The sequence below is a fragment of the Monodelphis domestica genome, chromosome 2 (assembly GCF_027887165.1).
Source record: "Monodelphis domestica isolate mMonDom1 chromosome 2, mMonDom1.pri, whole genome shotgun sequence".
Taxonomy (NCBI): Eukaryota; Metazoa; Chordata; class Mammalia; order Didelphimorphia; family Didelphidae; genus Monodelphis; species Monodelphis domestica.
In genome coordinates, this window is record NC_077228.1 from 229961674 (window position 1) to 229985274 (window position 23601).

The 23601-nt window shown below is 37.4% G+C and overlaps 1 protein-coding gene and 1 pseudogene across 13 annotated transcripts in view; both read left to right on the plus strand.

Moving 5' to 3' along the window:
* Positions 1-23601, plus strand: part of CCDC57 (coiled-coil domain containing 57) — a 323421-nt gene that overhangs the window by 131759 nt on the left and 168061 nt on the right. For all 13 annotated transcript variants that reach the window (XM_007482813.3, XM_056817294.1, XM_056817295.1 and 10 more), the window contains exons 8-9: positions 21679-21837; positions 23248-23410. In XM_007482813.3, the coding sequence (XP_007482875.1) occupies positions 21679-21837; positions 23248-23410 (322 nt within the window). The remainder of the gene's footprint in view (positions 1-21678; positions 21838-23247; positions 23411-23601) is intronic.
* LOC103105077 (stress-70 protein, mitochondrial-like) lies at positions 11058-12850 on the plus strand (annotated as a pseudogene).

Sequence of the window (23601 nt, forward strand, 5' to 3'; positions counted from 1 at the left end):
TGCTGAAGTTTGGTGTACTTGCACGTTTTGTATGGGCCTTTATGACTGATTAATATGCTGGCTTCATGAGAATACATTTCTGTGAGTGGGAAAGTTCTGGGCTTGGCTTGTAGCTACGGTTTTACTGGGAATTATGTACCTAAGTAAAAGTTAACTCATGGTAGTCTTTTGGGATTGGGTTTGAGGGTCTGATCTTTTGGTGATGTTTTGGAGAAATAGAGTACAGGTTTTTTGCTCTTGTATTATTCCTTCTGAGGTTAGGGGGGAATAGTAACCATGTCAATTCCATAGGTAAGGGATGTTAGAGAGGTCATGCAAAGGTGACTGAGTGGGCAATCACATCTTACCAAGGGGCCACTCTGACCTCTTTAGCTGCCACAAGTGACCTTGTCAAGACATTGTGGCCTGATGGCTCCTAGCAGTGCTGTTCTTCATTATACTCAGTAAGTTTTTCCTTTCCCTTGGACACACATTCCAAATCTTATCTATCTCGAGGGGGTCATCTCCCAATGTGTATTTGCACTTTTAGAGAATTGGCTTCTTTAGCAAAAAACCCCTGGGAAGTTAAGCATTCTTTCACAGATTCATAATTTAGTAAAAAATTATTCATTTCCTATGTACAAATCACTGTGCCTAGAAGGCCATGACATATGTATGACATACTGTCTGCCCTCAAGGAACTTATAAGCAAGTTTGGGAGACAGGCACACAAGTGATTGTAGTAATATGCAAAATATTCCATTAGAGAACTAAGTGCTTTGGGGGTTCAAAGGAGAGAGATTAATTTCTAATGCAGGAGCAGGCTGGAATAGGGAGGAGAGTCCCTCAGTGGAGACTTTATAGGAGAAATTTTAAGCTGAATCTTAGAGTGAATAGAATTTAGGAAGGCAAAGATTAGTGGAAAAGTATATCACAGGCAAAAGAAATACCCAAGGAAAAAACAGGAGTAAAAAGAAGTGATTGAAGAATAGCATAATTCATTTTGTCTGTAGCACAGGATGCTTGAGGGGAAATAGTGGGAAATAAGGATGTAAAGGTAGTTTGGAACTGAGCTGTGGAGAGTAATGCCATTTTAATGAAATGAATTTGAGCTTTACTTAAAGACAGTTAGAGATTTATTGAAGGTTGGTTTGTGTAAGGGAATTGCATTTATCAGACCCCTGTCTTAGAATTATTAGTCTGATAGTGGTACTTGGGATAGATTAGAGTCAGGGAACAAATTTGAAACTTGAAAACCAATGAAGAACATAATGGAAGGGATAATAGGAGTGGATATCATAAGAACCTAACTTTAAGCTGAACTGGACAAAGTTAGGTTGAGTACACACTTATAAAAACATAGATTTAGGAATAGAAATTGAACTTCTCAAGGAAATGGTAGTAACAAGGAGAGGGAGGAAAGGTGGTTCAGAGAGAAGGTAGAATTAGAGAGGGAAGATTTAACTTCTAAACAATATTCAAAAAAGGTCTAAGCACAAAGTGGGAATTAAGGAAAAAAAGGATAAGAACTTATGATTGGGATCTAGTCAAGAGGAAGAGAAGAGCAGTAGAATATAAAAAAATCACTTTATTGTAAGAACACTAATGTTGGGGACAGCTGGGTAGCTCAGTTGATTGAGAACCAGGCCCAGAGAGGAGAGGTCCTGGGTTCAAATCTGGCCTCTTACATTTCCTAGCTGTGTGACCCTGGGCAAATCACTTATCCCCCGTTGCCTAGCCCTTTCCACTCTTCTGCCTTAGAACCAATACATTGTATTGATTCTAAGATGGAAGGTAAGGGTTATAATAAAAATACACTAATATTGTTGAATATATTATTATTATTGTACCACCTTCTTTTTAAAAGAGGAAAAGGGGGCTAAGAAAGGAAGAAGATTAAGAACAGGATGGAAGTGCTTAGGTAGCACTCCTGCTAGTGTCTTTTAGTTCAAGTTAAACTAAATTAAACTAAAATGAGTCATTCATAGATCATTCAGAAATTAACAAGATGAATTTAACTTAACAATAAAATAGAAAGGATATTCAATAAGAATATTTCAACCCTTGAGTAGATGCCATCCCTTTGTTTCAATTTGAAAATATGTCTGGTCAACAGGGCAGAGGTAATTTCTGAGGTTTTGAGACATTGATAAAAACTCTGTCATTTACTACCTAGTTCCGGGTCACAGATCCAGGATAGACTGGCTCCACATGGGTAGGCCTTTTTATTTCATTGAGTGACCAGGAAGCTACTTCAGCATTGCCATAGGCAATAAGGGAAGCTGAGCTGTCAAAATAAAAATATTAATACTGGAGTCTATCCAAACCAAAGGAACCTTCCTTTACCGTTGGAAGTCTTTCTTGCCCCAAGATGATTTGAATTAATATTTGTAGGAATCCAAACAAGAAAAAGTTCTTAAGTTTGGAGATTGAATGGCATAAGGTGGCCAAATAGTAGGAAGAATTACAACTTTGCTCCCTGATACTGATATACTGAGTCTTGCAAATGAAACCTAAAGAAAAAATCACAGTAAATCATATTTCTATCACAGACTAGCACAGTGAGAAAAAGGAGGACACTAGGGCAAGGTCTAAATAGGGACACACCATGCATAGAGCATTCTAACTCACAGGAACTGAAAAAAGCCTGATGCTGTGCATCAGGACAAGAAGAGATTCCAGACCTAAGGGAGACAGAGGGATATTCTAGCCTTGTGCAGAGTGTGGAGATAGGTGCCAACTAGTAGCTCTGTCATTTCCTACCCAATTCTGGGTCATAGTGTAAATCTTGAAATTTCTCAGACTTGTGAATGTTAAAAAATTTCTCCAATGGGGAATTCTCAATTGGAACAATTCCCTACTGGGAACATTCCCCATTTTGACTGTGAGAACTCGCCAGGATCAGAAATGGGAGGACCTCTACTCCACCCATACTTAAGACTGCTTTAGGGGAGAAAACTCCTTGCTAAACAATGAAAGTACTTGGACCCATGCTTATGATGAGGCAGGGAGTTCTTTGAGCCATGCCTATTTTTAGAATTGATACAATGGGATGCTAGGTACCTATAAAGGTTGGGCAACTTGTAAACTTGCCAGAAGCAAAGAGGTCGACCCAGCAGTGTTTTTAGAATGGGTTGTCCTTTGGAAAATTTCTACTGTGATTGGTAGATGTAAGGACTTAGGGGAGGTGACATAGGAGAAAACCCCCTATATAAGAAAAAGCAGAATCTCTTGAAAAGGAATCCTTTTGGAGATTCTCTTATGAGGATTGCTTGGGAAGAATCTCTTGAGAGAGGCTCTGGAGAAGGGAAGCTCTTGGAGGACAATCTCTAAGGAGATCTCGCTGGAGCTCCTCTGAGGGGACTCTGTCCCTCTGGAGGCTCTGGTGAGAGGCCCTTTGAAACAGTCTCTGGCTGGATCTCTCTTTGAGGAGGACTCTGGCTGGAACTCTCTCTGGTGAAGTCAGCTGAGATGGAGCTGGCCTGGTGTCACTAGAATCCTTGCTTAGACAGACCTTGTGGTAAGTGATAAAAGACTGACTGACTGATCTCTCTCTCTTAAGACTCAGGTCTAGGCCATGTTGGCTTAAGGCCCTTCATACTTATTTCCTTTTTCTCTCTTTCTCTCTTTTCTTTAATTACTCATTGTATTATTAATTAAAGTCTCTATAAAACCCAGTTGACTTGGGTATATTCATAATTGGGAATATTTCCCTGGAGACCACCTTATGTTTGATTTTAAACAAAACACTGTAGTGAAAACATATTTCCTGTGGTCACAATTTACTCACCCACTCTTATATCTACTACAATTTATATCTTCAACCATTTTAACTGCCACGGTTTATGTCTCCAACTATTTTAAATGTTACAATAGATTCAGGATAGACTGAGAAAGGAACTAGCTTGTAGGTGCATTTCAGGGTGAGGAATGCTATAGGTCCCAAGGTGTATTCTTCCTTTTTATCCCTATTTATTTTTCTCCATATGTCTATTAATTCTAATTTTTCTAAGATTTCATTCACTTCTTTTACCTCTTTCTTATTTATTTTTTGATTTGATTTATCTAAATTTGATAATGGTTGGTTTAAGTCTCCCACTAGTATGGTTTTATTGTCTATTTCTTCCTTCAATTCTCCTAGTTTCTCCATTAGAAATTTGGGTGCTATATTATTTGGTGCATACATGTTGATTAATGATATTTCCTCATTGTCTAGTGTCCCTTTTAACAAAATATAATTACCTTCCCTATCCCTTTTGATCAGGTCTATTTTTGCTTTGGCTTTATCAGATATCATGATTACCACTCCTGCCTTCTTTCTGTCAGTTGAGGCCCAGAAGGTCTTACTCCATCCTTTAATTCTGACCTTGTGGGTGTCAACCCGCCTCATGTGTGTTTCTTGAAGACAACATATGGTAGGGTTTTGGATTCTAATCCATTCTGCTATTCGTCTACGTTTTATGGGTGAGTTCATCCCATTCACGTTCAAAGTTATGATTGTCATTTGTGGACTCCCTGGCATTTTGATAGCCTTCCCTAATTCTAACCTTTTCTTCTTCGGCTCTACCTTTTAGTCCAGTGATTTACTTTGAATCAGTCCCCCTTGTCCCCTCCCTTGATGTTTCCCTTTTTAGTCCCTCCCTTTTTGTTCCCTCCCCCTCCCCCCTCTCTTTCCCTCCCTTTTTGTTCTCCCTCTCCCCCTCCCCCCTTGGTTTTCCCTTCTCCTTACCCTTGTTGGGTAAGATAGAATTCAAGATCCCAATGGATCTGGATGTTTTTCCCTCTCAGAGTTGATTTCCCTGAGATTGAGGTTTAAGTAACCCCCCCCCTCTTCCTCTCCTTCTTATAAGAGTTTTCTTCCCCTCCCCTTCCCATGTGAATCTTTGTGTGAGAACGATTATTCTATTTGGTCTTTCTTTACCCCCTATTTATACATTACATTTTCCCCACATATTAGTATACATAGATTGATATAAATGTAGTCCTTATAGAAGAGAGTTTGAGTAAAAGAAGAAGATAACATTTTTCCCCTTTCCTTAATATTTACCTTTTCAGGTATTCCTTGCTCTTTGATTTTCGGTATCAAACTTTCCACAGAGCTCTGGTCTTTTCTTTGCAAAAAGTTGGAAGTCTTCTATTTTGTTGAATGCCCATACTTTCCCTTGGAAGTATATAGTCAGTTTTGCTGGGTAGCTGATTCTTGGTTGAAGACCCAGCTCTCTTGCCTTTCTGAAGATCATGTTCCATGCCTTACGATCATTCAGAGTAGAACTTGCAAGGTCTTGTGTGACCCTGATTGGCATTCCTTTATATCTAAATTGTCTTTTTCTGGCTTCCTGTAGGATTTTTTCTTTTGTTTGATAGCTTTGGAATTTGGCAATTACATTCCTGGGAGTTGTCTTTTGAGGGTTTAGTGTAGAAGGTGTTCTGTGAGCTCTGTCAGTGGCTGTATTGCCCCCTTGTTCTAGAATCTCTGGGCACTTTTCTTTGATTATATCTTGTATCACCATGTCCAGTTTGGTGTTTATTTCTGGCTTTTCTGGGAGTCCTATTATTCTTAAATTATCTCTTCTCCCTCTATTTTCCAGATCTGTCATCTTGTCAGTGAGATATTTTATGTTCTCTTCTAATTTCTTGGTATTTTGGCTTTGCTTTATTAATTCTTGCTCTTTTACACGATCATTGTCTTCCAGCTGCCTGATTCTGGCCTTTAAAGCCTGGTTTTCCTTTTCCGTTTCATCACACCAGTTTTGTAGATGCGTGAATTTCTTTTGCATTATTTCCAACTTTTCCTCCCAGAAGGCTTCCATCTTTTTGGTCATTTCTGATTCAAATTCTTCATGGGTTTGTGGTGAGTTTCCATTTCCTTTGGAAGGTTTTGGAGCATTTTCTTGTATATCATCTTCTATCTGCTCTGTATTTTGTATTTTGGCTCCATAGAATGTGTCCAAAGTCGCCCCTTTCTTCTTATTTTTCTTGGTATTTTGGGGCTTCTGTGCTTCTGTGGAGTTTGCCATCTCTGAATATGGAGGATTAGTTTTTCTTATCTCTGTCTGGTGTTCAGAGGCTTTAGTCCTGGGCAGATTGTCGGTTCTATGAGCTTTCCCTGGGTTAAACTGAATATGCCTCACTGGAACTGGAATGGAAGGGTCGGACCAGGAGGCCACACTCTCCCCCGCTCTCTGGGTCGGGTTGCTTTCCGGAAGTTGCCTTCAGAATAGCTGGCCATGAGGCTGTTTCGGCGGCCTGCGGGGGGATGGGCTGCGGCTTCCCCGAGCCCCAAGGGCAGGGACTTTCCCTGAAACTTGGATAGCAGGATCCAGCCCGTGAGGCTGTCTTGCCCGCCCCGAGGGTTGCTGTTGTTTCACCCTGCTCTCTGTGGGGGGAGCTCCGAGGGCAGTGACTTTCACTGGGACTCAGATAGAAGGCCCTGAGGGTTGCTGTTGTTTCAGACAAGCCTGCTGTCTGTGGGGGGAGCTCTGAGGGCAGTGACTTTCACTGGGACTCAGATAGAAGGCCCTGAGGGTTGTTGTTCAGATGACCCTGCTCTCTGAGCGGGGCAGGGCTGCGGCTTCCCGGAGCCTTGGACTCTGCGCTCCTACCCCTTAGGTCCGAGTGATCTCGGGTTCTGGCTTTTGAGGGGGGCCATACCTTTTGATCTGGGTCCAGGTCCAGGAGGAGGATTCCCAGGGTCTATGCTGTTGATCTTCTTGAATTTCGGCGCCTTAGGAGCTTATAGTTTGAGATCGGTCGGGAAGGGTTTTCCGGAGATCTGAACTTTAGCTTTCTCTAAGCCGCCATCTTGACCGGAAGTCCCCAAGGTGTATTCTTAGTAAGAAATAAGTTCAGAAGCAAACAGTGGCTGTGTTGCTGTATTCTCAGGAGCTAAGCTGGTTCTCACTTCCAGTCTTCAGCTTAGCTTGATGCTTGCAACAATATACAGGAAAGAGCTTTTATTTTATTCTATCATTCTGAACCTACAGGGATTTCCAGTTGACTGAGTCTAGCAGTAGTCTACTGAAACTCTAAATGACACCAGCCCACAGGCTTATTGCTTAGACCCAATCCCAAATAAGGAATTTGCAGGATTATAATGATATAATGTAATGATCAGATTTTCCCTGGATCAGACTACTTTGGGAGTACTAAAAGTTTACAGGTCCCCAGTCCAACTTGCCCATGAGATCCTGGAAGAAAACAATGCTGCAACAAATTAGCAGAGGGACTCAAGAAGACAAAAGCCCAGTCCAGACATTTTCCCCAGAAGTGCTCAGAGCCTGGTTGTAACATAGGCTCTAGGAATCAGGCTGGAAGATTGAGAAAATAGGAGAAAAAGGATCCTCTAATAAATATTATAGTCACATTTCAAGAAATCATAAAAGAAAACTTTCCATATCTCTTAGAACCAGAAGACAAAATAAAAAATAAAAATAATCTACTAGACGCCTCATGAAAGAAACACCAAAATGAAAACTCCCCAGAACATCATAGCCAAAATATAGACCTGTTGTTATTATTATTGTTCAGTCATTCAGGTTCAGCTGTGTCATATTCTTCATGACCCCACAGATCATAGCACATCTGCCTCTTCTTTCCTCCACTATCTCCCAAAGTCTAAGGTCATGTTCCTAGCTTCTATGACACTATTTGTCCATTTCATTCTCTGTCGCCTACTTTTTTTCTCCAATATTTGTTAACATCAGGATTCTGTCTTTCCAATGAGACCTGTCTTATGTGGCCAAAGTATTTAAGCTTTAAGTATTGATCTCCTTGCTGTGCAAGAAACTCTCAAGTCTTCTCCAGCTGCATAGTTTGAAAGCATCAGTTTTATAGCTCTTACCTTTCCTTATAATTCGTCTTTCAAAGCCATACATTGCTACTGGAAAAACTATAGATTTGACTAAATAGACCTTTATCAGAAAAATGATGTCTCTGCTTTTTAGTATGCTGTGCAGATTTACCAAAGCTTTCTTTCCAAGGAGCTTGCTTCTTTTTAATTTCAGGCCTGCAGTCACCATCTGCAATGATCTTTGAGCCTAAGAATATAAAAGCTGACCCTCTTCCATATCATCTTCCTCTGTGTGCCAAGAAGCAATGGGACCAGTTGCCATGGTCTTAGTTGTTTTTTGTTTGTTTTTAAAACCCTTACCTTCCACCTAAGAATCATACCGTGTATTGGTTCTAAGGTGGAAGAATGGTAAGGGTTTGGCAGTGGGGGATAAGTGACTTACCCAGAGTCACTCAGCTAGGAAGTGTCTGAGGGCAGATTAGAACCCAGGATCTCCCATCTCTAGATCTAGCTCTCAATCCACTAAGCTATCCAGTTGTCCCCCCCCCTTATTTTTTTTTTTTAATGTTAAAACTTGAAGCCAGCTTTTACACTCTCCTCTTTCACCCTCATCAAGAGACTTCTTAATTCATATTTACTTTTTGCTATCAGAGTGGTATTACCTAAATATTTTAGATTGTTATTTATCCTGAAAACCTTAATTTTGGCTTTTGGTTCATTCAGCTAAATAAATAAGGTGACAATATATAACCTCATCATACTCCATTCACAATCCTAAAACAATCAGTTGCTCTATGTTCTGTTCAAAGTGTTGCTTCTTGACCCATATGTAGTTTTTTCAGGTGAAAAGCAAGATGATCTATTACTCCCATATCTCTTTGAGAACTTTCCACATTTTTTTGTGACTCACACAGACTTTAGCATAGTCAATGAAAGCAGAAGTAAATACTTTCCTGAAATTTCTTTGCTTTTTCCAAAACCCAATAAATGTTTGCAATTTTGTCTCTAGTTCCTCTACCTCTTCAAAAACCAGCCTGATGAAGCCTAGTTTGCAGAATTTTAAGCACAACTTTGATGGCCTGTGAGATGAGCATAGCTGTTCAGTTGAACAATCTTTGACGTTGTCCTTCTTTAAGATTGGGACATAAATTGGTTTGTTTTTTTCCAATTCAGTAGTTGCTGTTGAGTTTTTGGCATATTAAATGCAGCCTTTTAATAACATCATCTTTTAGGATTTTAAATAACTTATAGTAATGCTTCCCAAGGCCCAATTGACTTTATTCTTCAGGATGTCTGGCAGATCAATAGCCACTTCATTATGGTTACTGGTAATTTTAAGATCTTTCTTGTATAGTTCTTCTGTGCAGTTTTGCCATCTCCTCTTAATCTCTTCTGCTTCTGTTAAGTCTCTGTTATTTTTGTCTATTATTCCATTTTTGCATGAAACATTCCCTTCATAGTTCTAAATATCTTGAAAAGACTTCTTGTCTTTTCCATTCTATTGTTTAACTTCTGTTTCTTTGCATTCCTCATTTAAGAAAACCTTTTTATCTCCCCTTACTATTCTTTGGAATTCTGCATTAAACTGGATATATCTTTCCCTTTTGCTTTTCTTCTTTCTTCAGCTAATATAAAAACATCATCAGACAGCTTTTGCTTTCTTGCTCTTTTATTTCTTTGAAGTGTTTTTATTATTACCTCTTTCTGTCCATAGTTCTTCAGGCACCTTATCTACCAGATTTAATCTCTTAAATCTATTCATCATTTCTAAGGAATTTTTACAATTATTTATATTTATTTATATTTTTATTTATAAGGAATTATATTTATAAGGAATTTTATTTATATTTATAAGGAATATTATTTAGGTTGTACAAGGAGATCTGATGGTTTTCCCTACTTTCTTCAAGATAAGTCTAAAAAAATGTAGAGCTTCCAGGTTAAAAAAGAAAAATACTGCAGACAGCCAGAAAGAATTCAGGTACTGAGTAATCATATAGTCAGGATAGAACATAGAGCAGCCTCTAATAAAGGAAAGGAGAGCTTAAAATATAGTATTTTGGAAGACAAAGGATGTAGGTACAATTCATTCAGCAAAGCTATATGTAATACTATAATAGGAGGAAAATTAGTATTTAGCAAAATTGAGGATTTTCAAGCATTACTGATGAAAAGACTAGAGAGGAATAGGAACTTCCAAATAGGAGTCAGGAGAAACATAAAAAGGTGAATGTGAGTAAGCAAATAATAATGTATTAAGCAAGAATAAACTATTTACATTTTAATATAGGGATGTGATACATGTATCTCCTATGAACTTTATCATCATCAGGGGTAATGGAGGTAGTCTAATTAGAGACCCTGGGAGTAGTTCTGTTCTGTTTTGTTTATATTAAAGAAGAATTGAAAGAGAAGAGACTACACCAGAGGAGAAGAGGAAGGTTAGGGGAAATTATTTCATAAAATTGGGGATAGCAAGTAAAAGTTTAAAAAAAGGAGGGGTGGAGTTGGAGACACTTGAACCTAACTCATCTGGACTTGTCAAAGGGGAAGAATACACATAGAACTGGGTACAGAAATACATTTCACTTGACAGGAAAACATGAAGGAATGGGAACAGAAATAAGAGACAAGGCAGAATAAAGGAGGCATTAGTCTTAAGCAAAAAAAAAAATGTAATGAAGGGGCAAAAAAATAAAGAGAATAAACTAAATCAAACAATGAACAGCATTAGCAAAGTTGCAGGATATAAAATACACTTACACAAATCATTAGTATTTCCATACAATACCAACAAAAAGTAAAGTACAATAAATAGACACTGCATTTAAAGTAATTACAGAAATTATAAAATTCTTGAGAGTCTATCTGCCAAAACATACACTGGAACTATATGAACACAATTACAAAACAAAATGTATGCAAATAAAGATAGATCTAAATAATTAGAAAAGTGTTAAATGCTTATGGGTAAGTCAGACTAATTAATAAAAATTAAAATAATAAATTAATTTACTTGTTCAGTGCTATACCAGTAAACAATCAAAAAAAGCAAATGATTCCTTTTTTAGACCTGGGAATAATAACAAATTTATCTAGAAGAACAAAAAGTTAAGAATCTTACGGGGGTGGGGGATGAATCTCAGGGGAAATAATGGGGAGGAAAGTTGATAGAAAAGGGACCTAGAGGTACTAGATTTCATCTATCATACAGATTACTAATCATCAAAACAATTTGATACTGTGTCCTGGCACCCTTAGTTCACTTCATCACCTACTCCTCTCTTTCATGTTCAGTACCAGCCCTGCCACTATTACCTACTTTTCCAAAGCTGCCTCCTAGGGCCCAGCCTCAAGCTTTTTCCAAGATGGCCAGAATGGGCTGTCCCAGGGCTTATTTAATCATTTCAAGGTGAGACTATGTATCATAAGCAGTCAAAAAGGCAGATATTGGTACTGACTTGTATAAAACTAACCCCCGTTTAAGTATAATGGAGGATAAACAAGCAAAGGTGTTAGAGAATGTTAAAGAACTCCTCCCTCCCCATCCAAACAAGCTGACACTAACCCAAACAACAAGTTCTCTGCCACCAAGCACCTCATTGATCTTCAGTTCGATGACTTTAATATGGAGTGGCATTCTTTGAAAACTGTATGTTCATCTATTGGTGATACTTATATAGAAACTAATGGAAAGTTATATTCTCTAAGGCAGTTTATGATGATGAAAGGAGACTGCAAAAAGGTACATAGGACATTGGCAAAAAAATACCATTAAGACTAAATTATTGCTATGTGTGACTTAAGGTGATGGAACTCTTGATATTTGATTGATATTTCTATACTGAATATTCAGAAAGGTATATTTAAGGTGATATTCACCAGTAGGGATATTTTCCTAGGTGCTGAAGACTTTGGCTAGGCCTTGCTCCAGCACATTGTGACAGAATTCAAGAGAGACACAGGGCTCAATCTGACCAAAGGCAGCATGGCTTTTATCAAGTACAGAAGCCTGCTGAGAAGGCTAAGTGTGAGCTTTCTTCTGTTCAGACTGACCATCAGCTTACCATATTAGACTATGGTTACTTCTGAACTTAAATGCTTAAATATGAAGCTGCCCCAACCTTTGTTTGAAGATATTGTTACTGATCCCATCAGGAGGACATCACAGAAAGCCATGCAAGATGAAGTTGGCAAAAAATGACTTTTAAGAAATTACCTTAGTTGGTGGCATGGCAGATAGATACTCGAGGATCAGCAGACAGTAACTAGAGGATTTGTTTGGCCAGGCCTCTAATAAAGTCGTCAGACCTGATAAGACTGTAGCTATTGGAGCTGCCATCTGGGAGGCATGTTAGCTGATGATGTCACAGATGTGTTACATCTGGATGTCATCCTCCTTTCTCTTCACATTGAGACATTAGAAGGAATCTTAACCAGACTAATTGATAGGAGCATAAGTATTCTGATGAAGAAGAGCTTGGTGTTTACTGTAGTTGCTAATGGTCAGAGAAAAGTGGAAATTAAAGTATGCAGGGGGAGAGAGAGTGTGTCAAACAATAGACTTATAGGATAGTTTACTTTGATTGGAATTCCACCAGCTTTGTGTGGAGTTTCACAGATTGGAATCACATTTGACAATGATGCTAATGAGATTGTACATTTTTCTGCAAAAGATAAAGGCATAAGATGTGAACAACAGGTTGTGATTCAATCTTCTAGTTGGTTAAGCAAAAATAACATTGAGAAGATGATTAAGAATTAAATATTCTGAGAATGTTTAGAAGCTGTCAACATGGTGAAAGGGATTATTCATGATATAGAAAAATGGAAGAATTCAAAGACCAGATGATTGCAACAAACTAAATGAAATCTCTAAAATGAGAGAGCCCTTGGCTTGCAAAGATAGTTAAAACAGGAGAAAATGTCAGGTAGGCAGCATTTACTCTCCAAGAAACATCATTAAAGGTCTTTGAAATGACATATAAATAGATGGTATCTGAGCAAGAAGGCTTTGAAAGTTTTGCTTTGGGAGAAAAGAAGGAAGATTAGAGAAAAAGTAGCCATAATGTCACCTGTTGACCTTGATTGGAGCAGAAATCAGGAAAACATTTCAGTTGCTTGAGACAGAGGGGCATGGGGACCTTCCTGAGTAGACATGGGAAAACTTTAGTCATACTGTGTTTTTCCAATATGCTGTATGTAATTTCCTTAATGTAAACATATTATCTAATTATCACATGACAGGTAATTCAGACAATACAAAGTTCTGAATATTCTTTCTTATCTTCAGGAATTTGCTGATTTTATAAAGACAACAGAGTTGTTTACGACTGTCACTGAACTTCCAAAGATGAACCAAAACCATGTCACAAAATTGAGAGTAAGGGACTCAGCAGGGAAAGGTCTTCTTAGTTAGCTATGTTTGCTGGACTTCCTTATCCATAGTCCACACAAGGCCAGCTGCATTGCTAGAGGAGAAAACAGATTGAGATGGTTATATTTTGTTTTATCAAGAATCATTTCTGAATCAAGGTGATTAATTAATAAGGCTTTTCAACTTGCCTAAAGCATCCAATTCCCTCCATCTTCTAGATTTTTATTTGGGTACCTACTTCCTTGGTAATTATTATTTTGATACAAAATAAATATTAAAAAAGAAAAAAATTAATAGAGAAATCGATCAGTGGAACTTGTTATGTATACAATATGCAAAAGCAAAAGGGCACCGAAGCTTAATGTTGTTTTTTTTAAACCCTTACCTTCCGTCTTGGAGTCAATACTGTGTATTGGCTCCAAGGCAGAAGAGTGGTAAGGGTAGGCAATGGGGGTCAAGTGACTTGCCCAGGGTCACACAGCTGGGAAGTGTCTGAGGCCAGATTTGAACCTAGGACCTCCCGTCTCTAGGGCTAGCTCTCAATCCACTGAGCTACCAGCTGCCCCCTGAAGCTTAATGTTTTATAAATTTGAAAATTCCAACTATTTTCCCAAAGCAAGAAATCACTATTTGATAAAAACTACTAGATTATAATCTATGAATGTGATGGAATACTATTGTGATTTAAGAATGAGAAACTGTTTCAGAGCAATTTAGGAAGACTTATATGAACTTATATAAGCAGAATGAAGTCACCAGAAGAGAAGAATAATTATACAATAACAAAAGAGACATGACTTTGAAAGAGAGGTGATGGTCTCAGGAGTACAGATTGAAACATATTTTTTTTGACATGGCTTATGCCATAATTTATTTCTGCTTGATGATACATATTTGTTGCAAGAGTTTTCTTTTTCTTTCTTTCTATGTGAAGACAGGAGGCCTCAAGGGAGAGAAGGGCATATGATTTAGACATAAAGTTTAATAATATAAGTAAGTTAAGGAACATAGAATAGTTTACCTGTCAGATCTATGGAGAAGGGAAGAATTTATGACCAAACAAAAGATAGAGTAGTTTAGAAGATGTAAAATAAATAATTTTACTATATTGAATTAGAAAGCTTTTGTATAAACAAAACGAGTATAAACAAGATTAGAAAGGAAACAATAAACTGGGGAAATTTTTTAAAACATATTTCTCTGATAAAGGTCTCATTTCTCAAATATATAGAGAACTAAGTCAAATATATAAGAATATAAAGCCATTCCCTAATAGACAAATGGCCAAAGGATATGAACAAGCAGTTTTCAGTTGAAGAAATCAAAGCTATCAATAATATGAACAAATGTTCTATATCACTCTTAATTAGAGAAATGTAAATTAAAACAACTCAGAAGTACCACCTCACACCTTTCAGACTGGCCAGTATGACAGTAAAGGAAAGTGATGTGTTGGAGGAGATGTGGCAAAATTGGATCACTGTTGCATTGTTGGTGGAGTTGTGAACTGATCCAGTCATCCTGGAAGACAACTTGGGACTATACTTAAAGGGCTATAAAACAATGCATATTCTTTGGTCCAGTAATACCACTACTAGGTCTGTATCCCAAAGCAATTTAAAAAGCAGGGGGAGGACCTATTTGTACAAAAAATTTGTAGCAGCTTTTTGTGGTGGCAAAGAATTGCAAATTGAGGGGATATCCATCAATTGGGTAATGGCTGAACAAATTGTGGTATATGATGGTGATAGAATACTATTGTGCTGTAAGGAATGATGAACAAGATGATTTCACAATGAGCTAGAAAGACCCACATGAACTGATAGAGAATGAAATAAACAGAACCAGGAGAACATTGTATACAATGACAGCAATATCGTATAGTGATCAACTCTGAAAAAAACTACTCTCAGAAATACAATGATTAAGGACAATTCTGGAGGATTTTTTTTAATTGAGGATTTCTAACAAAGAATACTTTCTACCTCTAGAGAAAGAAATGTTGGAGTTGGAATGCTGATCAAAGCATATGATTTTTCACTTTAGTTTGAGTTTTTATTTGGGAATATGGGTTTTATATAATTATTCTTTTACAAAAATTAACAGTGTGGGAATATGCTTTTCATGATAATAAATGCATAAGCCAGATCAAATTACTTACCATCTCCAGCAAGGAGGAGAAAAAATAGGAAGGGGAGACAATTAGGATCACGTAATTTCTGAAAAATTATGTGGAAAGGTATTATATGTAATTGGTAAAATAAAATGTCTTTACAAAAAACATAACAGCTTTTTATAAAGGCAAAGAACTAGAAACTAACAGGGGGTAATTATCAATTGAGAAATGGCCAAACAAATTAGGATGTTTGCATGTAATGGAATACTATTGTGCTGAAAGATATGATGGAAGATCTTGTTTTAGAAAATCTAGGAAGACTTGTATGAACGAATGCAAAATGAAGTGAAGACAACCAGGAAAATACTTTATATCATAACAACAAGATGGTAAAACAACTTTGAAAGAATTAGGAACTATACTTGGGAAGAATTTGTTGGAAATAATGCATAGAAAATGAGTAGAACCAAAAGAATAATTTATACTCTGACATCAATATTGTAAAAAGGAACAATTCTGAAAGACTTAAGAACTCTGATCTATTCAGTGATTGGCCATGATCCAAGAGGATTAGTGATGAAGAATACTGTGATTGAGCATCAAAAACAAATGATACAATTTTGCTAACTAAGACCTATATCCATTTGGAGCTGATCTGTTGACTGATCTCTGTTTTTTAACCAATAATATATTGTTTAGGTGATTACTATTTTATAGTATATGCCAAGATTTGATACTGCTAAGCCCCTTCTCTTATTTTTTCATTGTTTCCTTTTAAATTCTTGACCTTTTATTTTTTCAAGATGAATTTAATTCTTTTTCTAACTCCATGAAGTAATCCTTTATTAGTTTTATGTGACACTGGTGTGTCACTGAATAAGTAATTAATGTTGTTAATATTACCATTTTTATCCTATTAGCTTGGTCTACCCATGAGAAATTAATATTTCTTCACTTATTTAGGTCTATTTATATTTGTAAGGAGTGTTTTGTACTTCCATCTATATAGTTCCTCTGTGTACATTGATAGGTATACTTCTAAGTATTTTATAATTAATCAAGCTATCAGTAAACATAAAGTAGCTACTGCAATCCAGACAATGGGCTTAACGGAATATAAAAAGAGGCAAAAGATAGTTCTTGCCCTTAAGGAGTTTAAAAATCTAATGAAGGAGACCACAAACAAACAAATATATACAGAGAAAGCTAAATAGAAGATAAATAGAATAATAAGGGGAAGGTACTAGAATTAAGAAGGATTGGGAAGGCTTCCAGTAAAATATGAAATTTTAGTTTGAACTTAACTAAAGGGAGATCATTAATTTGTAGAATTTTCTCCTTAGATTGAAAGCTCTGGAATTTGACAATTACATTCCTGAGAGTTGTCTTTTGGGGATTTAGTATAGAGGGTGTTTTTCTATTTTGCCCTCTTGTTCAAGAACATCAAGACAGTTTTCTTGGATGATTTCTTGTAGTATGATGTCAAGATTTCTGTTTATTTCTGGCTTTTCAGGTAGACCAGTGATTCTCAAATTGTCTCTCCTTCCTGTTTTCCTGATCACTGACCTTGTCAGTGAGATATTTTATGTTTTCTTCTATTTTGTCAGTCTTTTGATTTTGCTTTATTAATTGATCATTGGTTTCCAGTTGCTTAATTCTGGTCCTTGAGGCCTGGTTTTCTGCTTTAACCTTTTGATTTTCTGCTATAATTTTTTAATTTTCAGTTATAATTTTTTGATTCTCTTTTTGAACCATTTCCCACTTCTCTTGCCAGAAGGCTTCCATCTTTTTGATAATCTTCGATTTAAAGTCTTCCAGAGCTTGTGGACAATTTCCATTTTTTTAGAAGGTTTTGTTTTTGTTTGAATTTCCTCCTGTATATCTTCTGTAGCCTGGGTTTTTCCTTCGTAAAAATTTTCGAGGGTCACTGTCTTTTTTTTTGCTTTTTTTGGAAGGAGTTTGGGGCTCCTATGCACAATTAACCATCACTGTGGAGGATTTACCTTCCCTTTTTAGTCAGATATCCAAGTGAGCTGGGCAGGTTTTCTGTAATATGGAGTTAAGGAACAAGGATTTTGCCTGAGGCAAGCTCTCAAATCTCCGCAGCTGCGCTACCTTCTCGGGTATGCCCACGGTCTGCGCTCCCCCGCCCACCCAACGGGTTTTTGGGTGTAACTGCTCTTGGGGGTAGGTCCTTGGTGGTCTTAGTCAGCACCCAAGACCTAGAGCTGCCCCTTGCTCACTCCAGAGGTGCCCCTCACTCACTCGCTGATTCTGGCGCGTTGGCTCTGACTCTGGCTCCATAGGTGGGGTGGGGGAGGGTAGATCAGCTCGTGTTTGGGTGGGAGCTTTTCTCCCCCTTATAGTATGGAAATGCCCAAATCCCATGAACCTTCAATGCTGCGCTCTACTGTAGAGTCCCTTCGTTGTTATGAAAATGAATTTTTGGGTCTTTTTAGGTAGTCTATATCAGTAGGTCTGAGGAGAGGAAGCGCCCCATGTCTAGACTGCCACCATGCTTACCCAGAAGTCAAGATCATTAATTTGAACAGAGGAGGAGAGTGTGGGAACAGAGAGATGGAGTAACTAGTTTGTGGAAAAGCCAAGAGGCTAATGTCACTAGATTGAAAAGTATATTTCGGTAAGTCAGATATAAAAGACTGGAAAGTTAGGAGGGAACTAGGTTATGGAGAGCTTTAAATGCCAAGCAGAACATTTTGTATTTGTTCTTGGAGGCAATAGGGAGCCACTGGAGTTTACTGAATACAGGAATGGCATGGTTGAATCTACACTTTTGGAAAATGACTTTAGTTGTAGAATGGAGGATGGATTGGAGGAGAGGAGAGACTTGAGCAAACAGACCTGCCAGCAGACTGTTAAATTAATCCAGGCAAGGGGTGATGCGAGGCTGCAATGGAGGAGTAGTAATGTCACAGGAGAGAAGGGGAATATTTGAGAGATGTTGCAATGGTAAAATTGGCAGGCCTTGGAAATAGATTGGATATAAGGGGAGAGAGAGTGAAGATTCCAGGATAACTCTTAGGTTGCCAGCCTGAGGATTAGGGAGATGTTATTGCCTCTTCAATAATAAGGAAGATTAGGGAGCAGCTGGGTGGCTCAGTGGATTGAGAGCCGGGCCCAGAGATGGGAGGTCCTGGGTTCAAATCTGGTCTCAGACACTTCCTATCTGTGTGACCCTGGACAAGTCACTTGACCCCCATTGCCTATTCCTTACACTCTTCTATCTTGGAACCAATATCCAGTATTGATTCCAAGATGTAAGGTAAGCGTTTAAAAATCATAATAATAAGGAAGATTGGGTAGGAGTGGGAACTTGAGAAAGAAAGATAAATTCTATTTTCGGCATGTTGAGTTTAGGATGCTTACTGGACATCCAGGTTGAGATGTCTGAAAAGTAGTTGGAAATGCAGGAGAAGTTACCAAGGGAAAATGTTAAGGAGAAGAGAAGTGGTCCCAGGATAGAACCCTATAGAGCAACTAGGGTTAGGGAGTAAGATCTGGGATAGGATCAAGCAAAGATGACAGAGAAAGAGTAGTCAGACAAGTAGGAAGAGAACTAGGAGAACGTGGTATCCTGAGAACCAAGAGGGAAGAGTTTCTTGGAGAGAGTGACCAATAGTATCAAAGGCTGCAGAAAGGGCAAGGAGAATGAGGATTTGGAAAAGGCCATTGGATTTGGCAGCTGAAAAGTTATTAGTAATTTTGGAGCGAGTAGGGTTTTTTTTTTTTGAGGTTTTATTTATTTATTTTTAAGTATTACATGATTCATGTCCTCTCTTTTCCCTCTTCCCTTCCAGAGCGGACAAGCAATTCAGAGAGAGTAGTTAGAGGTTGGATTATAAGAAGAGATTTGGGAGAGAAAAGGTGGATGCACCTATTGGAGAGCCAGGCCCAGAGATGGGAGGTCCTGGGTTTAGGGTCAAAGGTTAGAAGAGATATAGCATAATTGTTAGCAGAGATAGAAAGATCAAGTGAGAGTTTTTTTCAGGAAGGGGGAGATGTGGGGTTGTTTGAAGTCTGTAGGAAATGAGACAGTAGACAAGGAGAGGTTGAAAATTAGTGATAGAACAGGGATACAGCAAGGGCAGCCTGTTAGAAGAAACAAGATAGAATGAAAATACTTAAATAAGTAGAAAGGTTAACCTTGGTAAGGAGTAAAGCCACTATATCATGTGAGATAGGGATGAAGGAAGAGGGACAGTGGCAGAAGGCATCTAAATGGTAAAGAAGAGGGGAGAAGAAGGAGTTCATGGCAAATTCATTATTTTCTCTAAAATATGAAGCAAGATTATCAACTGAGAGAGGGAAGAGGGGAATCCATGGAAGGTTTGAAAATGAATAAAAAGGTTTGGAAAAAACCACTGTAAAGAGTGGGATAGTGAGTTGATAAGAGAGGCATGGTAAGATTGTCTAATAGCATGAGGGTCCAATTTAAGTTTTAACATTAATTTATAGTGGACCTAGTCAAAATGGTTGAGTGATTTTTGCTACCTTTGTTTAGCAGCATGTGTATGAGAATGAAGGCAGAGAGTGGTAGGAGTGATCCAAGGCTGAGACTTGGCTGGTGATATGAATGATATGAGTCAATTAGCTTTCCTGAGTCTCAGTTTCTTCATCTTGCAACAAGAGGTCTTTGGACTCAGTGATCTCTGAATGGACAGTGAATTGGTCCTGGAATTGAAGAGAAGGGTGGGCATACAGCCCACCTTTGAGAAATTGAGAGATTTTGAGAGAATTGAGAGAAATTGAGAATTTGAGGCCTTTTAGAAATTGCATGTTCTTTTTAATAACTCCAGACCTTTCTGTGAAACAAATATCCTTCCTTCTTTTTATAATACAGAGAAAAGAACCCTCACTCCTGAGTAAGAGAACCATGGTTCAGATTCTACCTTGTGACTTACTATTTACTTTATTTGCATTTGAAAAGGCAATTTTCCTCTTCTATCCTTTGTTACTTCATCTGTAAAATGAAGAGGTTGGATCTGATAGGTTCTAAGGTCCTTTCCAGCTTTAACTAAGAACCTTTGGCTAGACATTCTTTCTATATATATATATATATTATTTGATCATTTCCAAGCATTATTCATTAAAGACATAGATCATTTTCTTTTCCTCCCCCCACCCCCCATAGCCGACACGTAAATCCACTGGGCATTACATGTTTTCTTGATTTGAACCCATTGCTATGTTGATAATATTTGCATTAGAGTGTTCATTTAGAGTCTCTCCTTTGTCATGTCCCCTCAACTGCTGTATTCAGGCAGTTGCTTTTCCTTGGTGTTTCTACTCCCACAGTTTATCCTCTGGTTATGAATGGTGTTTTTTTCTCCTAGATCCCTGCAAATTGTTCAGGGACATTACACCGCCACTAATGGAGAAGTCCATTATGTTTGATTATACCACAGTGTATTAGTCTCTGTGTATAGTGTTCTCCTGGTTCTGCTCCTTTTGCTCTGCATCACTTCCTGGAGGTTGTTCCAGTCTCCATGGAATTCCTCCACTTTATTATTCCTTTTAGCACAATAGTATTCCATCACCAACATATACCACAATTTGCTCAGCCATTCCCCAATTGATGGACATCCCCTCGTTTTCCAGTTTTTGGCCACCACAAAGAGCGCAGCTATGAATATTTTTGTACAAGTCTTTTTGTCCATTATCTCTTTGGGGTTAGACATTCTTTAAGGTACATCCTTTCCAGTTATACATCTGTGGTCCTGTGAATACTATGATTATTACTATCAAATGAAACATAAAACAAAGAGATTTTTTGACCATAAAGTTTTCACCATTGTCATGGAGGAAATCCACTGCAGAGTTAAGTCAAAGGGATACTTCCCTATAGGTGCTGAAGTCCTTCATATGCAACTGGAGTATATTTCCTCAAAGGAATAACCAAGCTAAGCAGATTTTTTCCTTATTTAGTTAACAGTACATACTCAATCTTGATCATTTCTTCTAGAATTCCCTACTTTTTATTCCTTTGGAATCTTACATATTTCCTGGTAAATTTCAGGTCACTGTACTGTTGTGGGATTCCACTGAACCCTGTTTTAGTATCTTCTGTTTGTACAAAGCTGAATTTTCCTTTCATCCAGACAAGGAAGTCTCAGTTGTAATTGGAGAGCAGATTATCAGTTTATTCTACAGTTTTCAGGTTTAGAGAGTTGCCTGGGGTACTGAGAGATGTGTTAGAAGCTATACTTGAATTTAAATCTTTTGGATTCTAAGGCCAGCTATCCATTAGACCATATTACATCTGATTATAACTTGTTATATATCATAATTTTGTTTGTATGTATACATATTTATAATATGTATTATTATATTGCTTAATTAGTTCTACCTATAATATACGTGTTCATATACATATTTTTAAGCATTTTTTTTTGGTAGGCTTCAAGAGGATGTGGCAGCAATGAAATCTGCCTGGGATGCTCAGATTGCACAAATATCCAAGGAAACTATTTCCAGAGACCTTCAGATACATACATTACAAGAAGAAGAAGTGAAGCTAAAGGCACAACTAGCCAGATTCCAGCAGGACATTGAAAGGTTAAAAAAAAAAAGCCCTATGGTTATATTTGTACTAATAATCAGGGAGACGTACAGAAAGATGAGGATGGTTTTGATAATTCTTTTTCAAGGGGTTTTAAATTTAACTTGTGAAAAGCACACTTGACTTGAGTCAGGCCTGAAGTTCAAGTATGGCACTACCATTTAATATTAGTATCTGTTTTTGAGCATTAGTTTCTTCATCTCTAAACTGAAAATGATACCTACCCATAGGGTTGTATGAGAATTAAATTAAATAATAGTTTTGGGGGTCTAAATTTTGTGACTTGGGGAGTTCTGAAAACACCAATGCTTATTAACATTTTATCTTTGACTTTTTTTGTTGCTAATTCCTTCATTTCCCTTATCTCTGTTCTATCCCTTACACTTAAAATCTAGACATGGCTTTTTTATAAGCATAGAAAGTTTGGACCCTGTTGAAGGAAAAATATTAATACTCACATTATACTCTATAATTTAGGCACAAGGCTACCAGAAATAATTTAGTTTAATATTTATCTGTATCTAAATCATTGCTAGTTTGGAAACAGATACCTTAAATAATATAGCTTCTCATGCATTCTAATTTGACTCTGCCCTCAAAAGACTTCAGGTAGCATTTATAAGGATCTTGAGCAAGGAAAAGATATCTTAAAATACAATATGTGTTAAAATCTAGATTTAAGCAACCAAATCACCAAATTCATTTTTTCCTAAACTACTCCCCTCCTTTCCATATCATGCCTTTCAAGTTAAGAAAGCATTATTATGTAGCAAATTGAGTGTTGGGTTATAAATCAGAAGATGGAGTTTGTCAATCAGTCCTTTTTAAGTTGTGTTTAAGTTAACTTTTCTCAATTTCCTTAGCTATAAAAAAGAACTCATAATACTTGTACTGCCCCCTTTATTGAGATGTTTGATGGAAAATGTTGTATAAGTGAATTTTTCATGTATAAGTTATAGGTTAATCCTGGTTATAGCTGAATACCTAGAATCCATGTCACTCATATCCTTACACTTCCATACTTACATTATACATTTTGGGGTCAGGGCAAAATGAGGTAAGATGAAAAAAGGAGAGAGTGATTACATAATTACATATTTTATATATGTTAATTTATATAGTATGTTAATATTATATAATAAGGAAGATTAAGAAAGTCTTTATGAAATAGATATTTAAAATGGACTTTGAAGGATAAGCAGGGTTTCAATAAATGGAAATAATAGAGAATAGGGATTTCAAGTTGAATGATTTAAAATTTGGAGAATAGCAAATAATACAGTTTGGCTAGGGTAATACATACACATTGAGAATAGTGGTCAGATAAATGTGAATCTTTTCTGCATTTTGGTCCTCTTTTATCAGGTTTTGTGGGAGAAAAGTATTCATCTCTTCCCTTATTTTAGGTACAAACAGCAGCTATCTCTAGCAATGAAACGGGAGCAGATCCTAGAACGTGATAAGGTACAGGTGGAACTGGACTGGCAATGTCGCTGTGAAAATGCTGAAAGGAACCAATATGAGAAATCAGAGGATTTGATACAGGGCTTAACAACAGCCAGAAACCAGGTAGGTTGTACCAAGCCATATTAGCATGCAAACTACTGAAATTTACATCAAATGAGATTTTCTAAAATATATTTACAAGAGCTGGCAAAGGCATGCTACAGTGATATTTAAGGGAAAGATTCTCTTTCCTCTTTTTAAAGTGGAAGCGAAGTGGATAAGGGAGAGAAGGATAGATAGAGAATTAGGTTCCC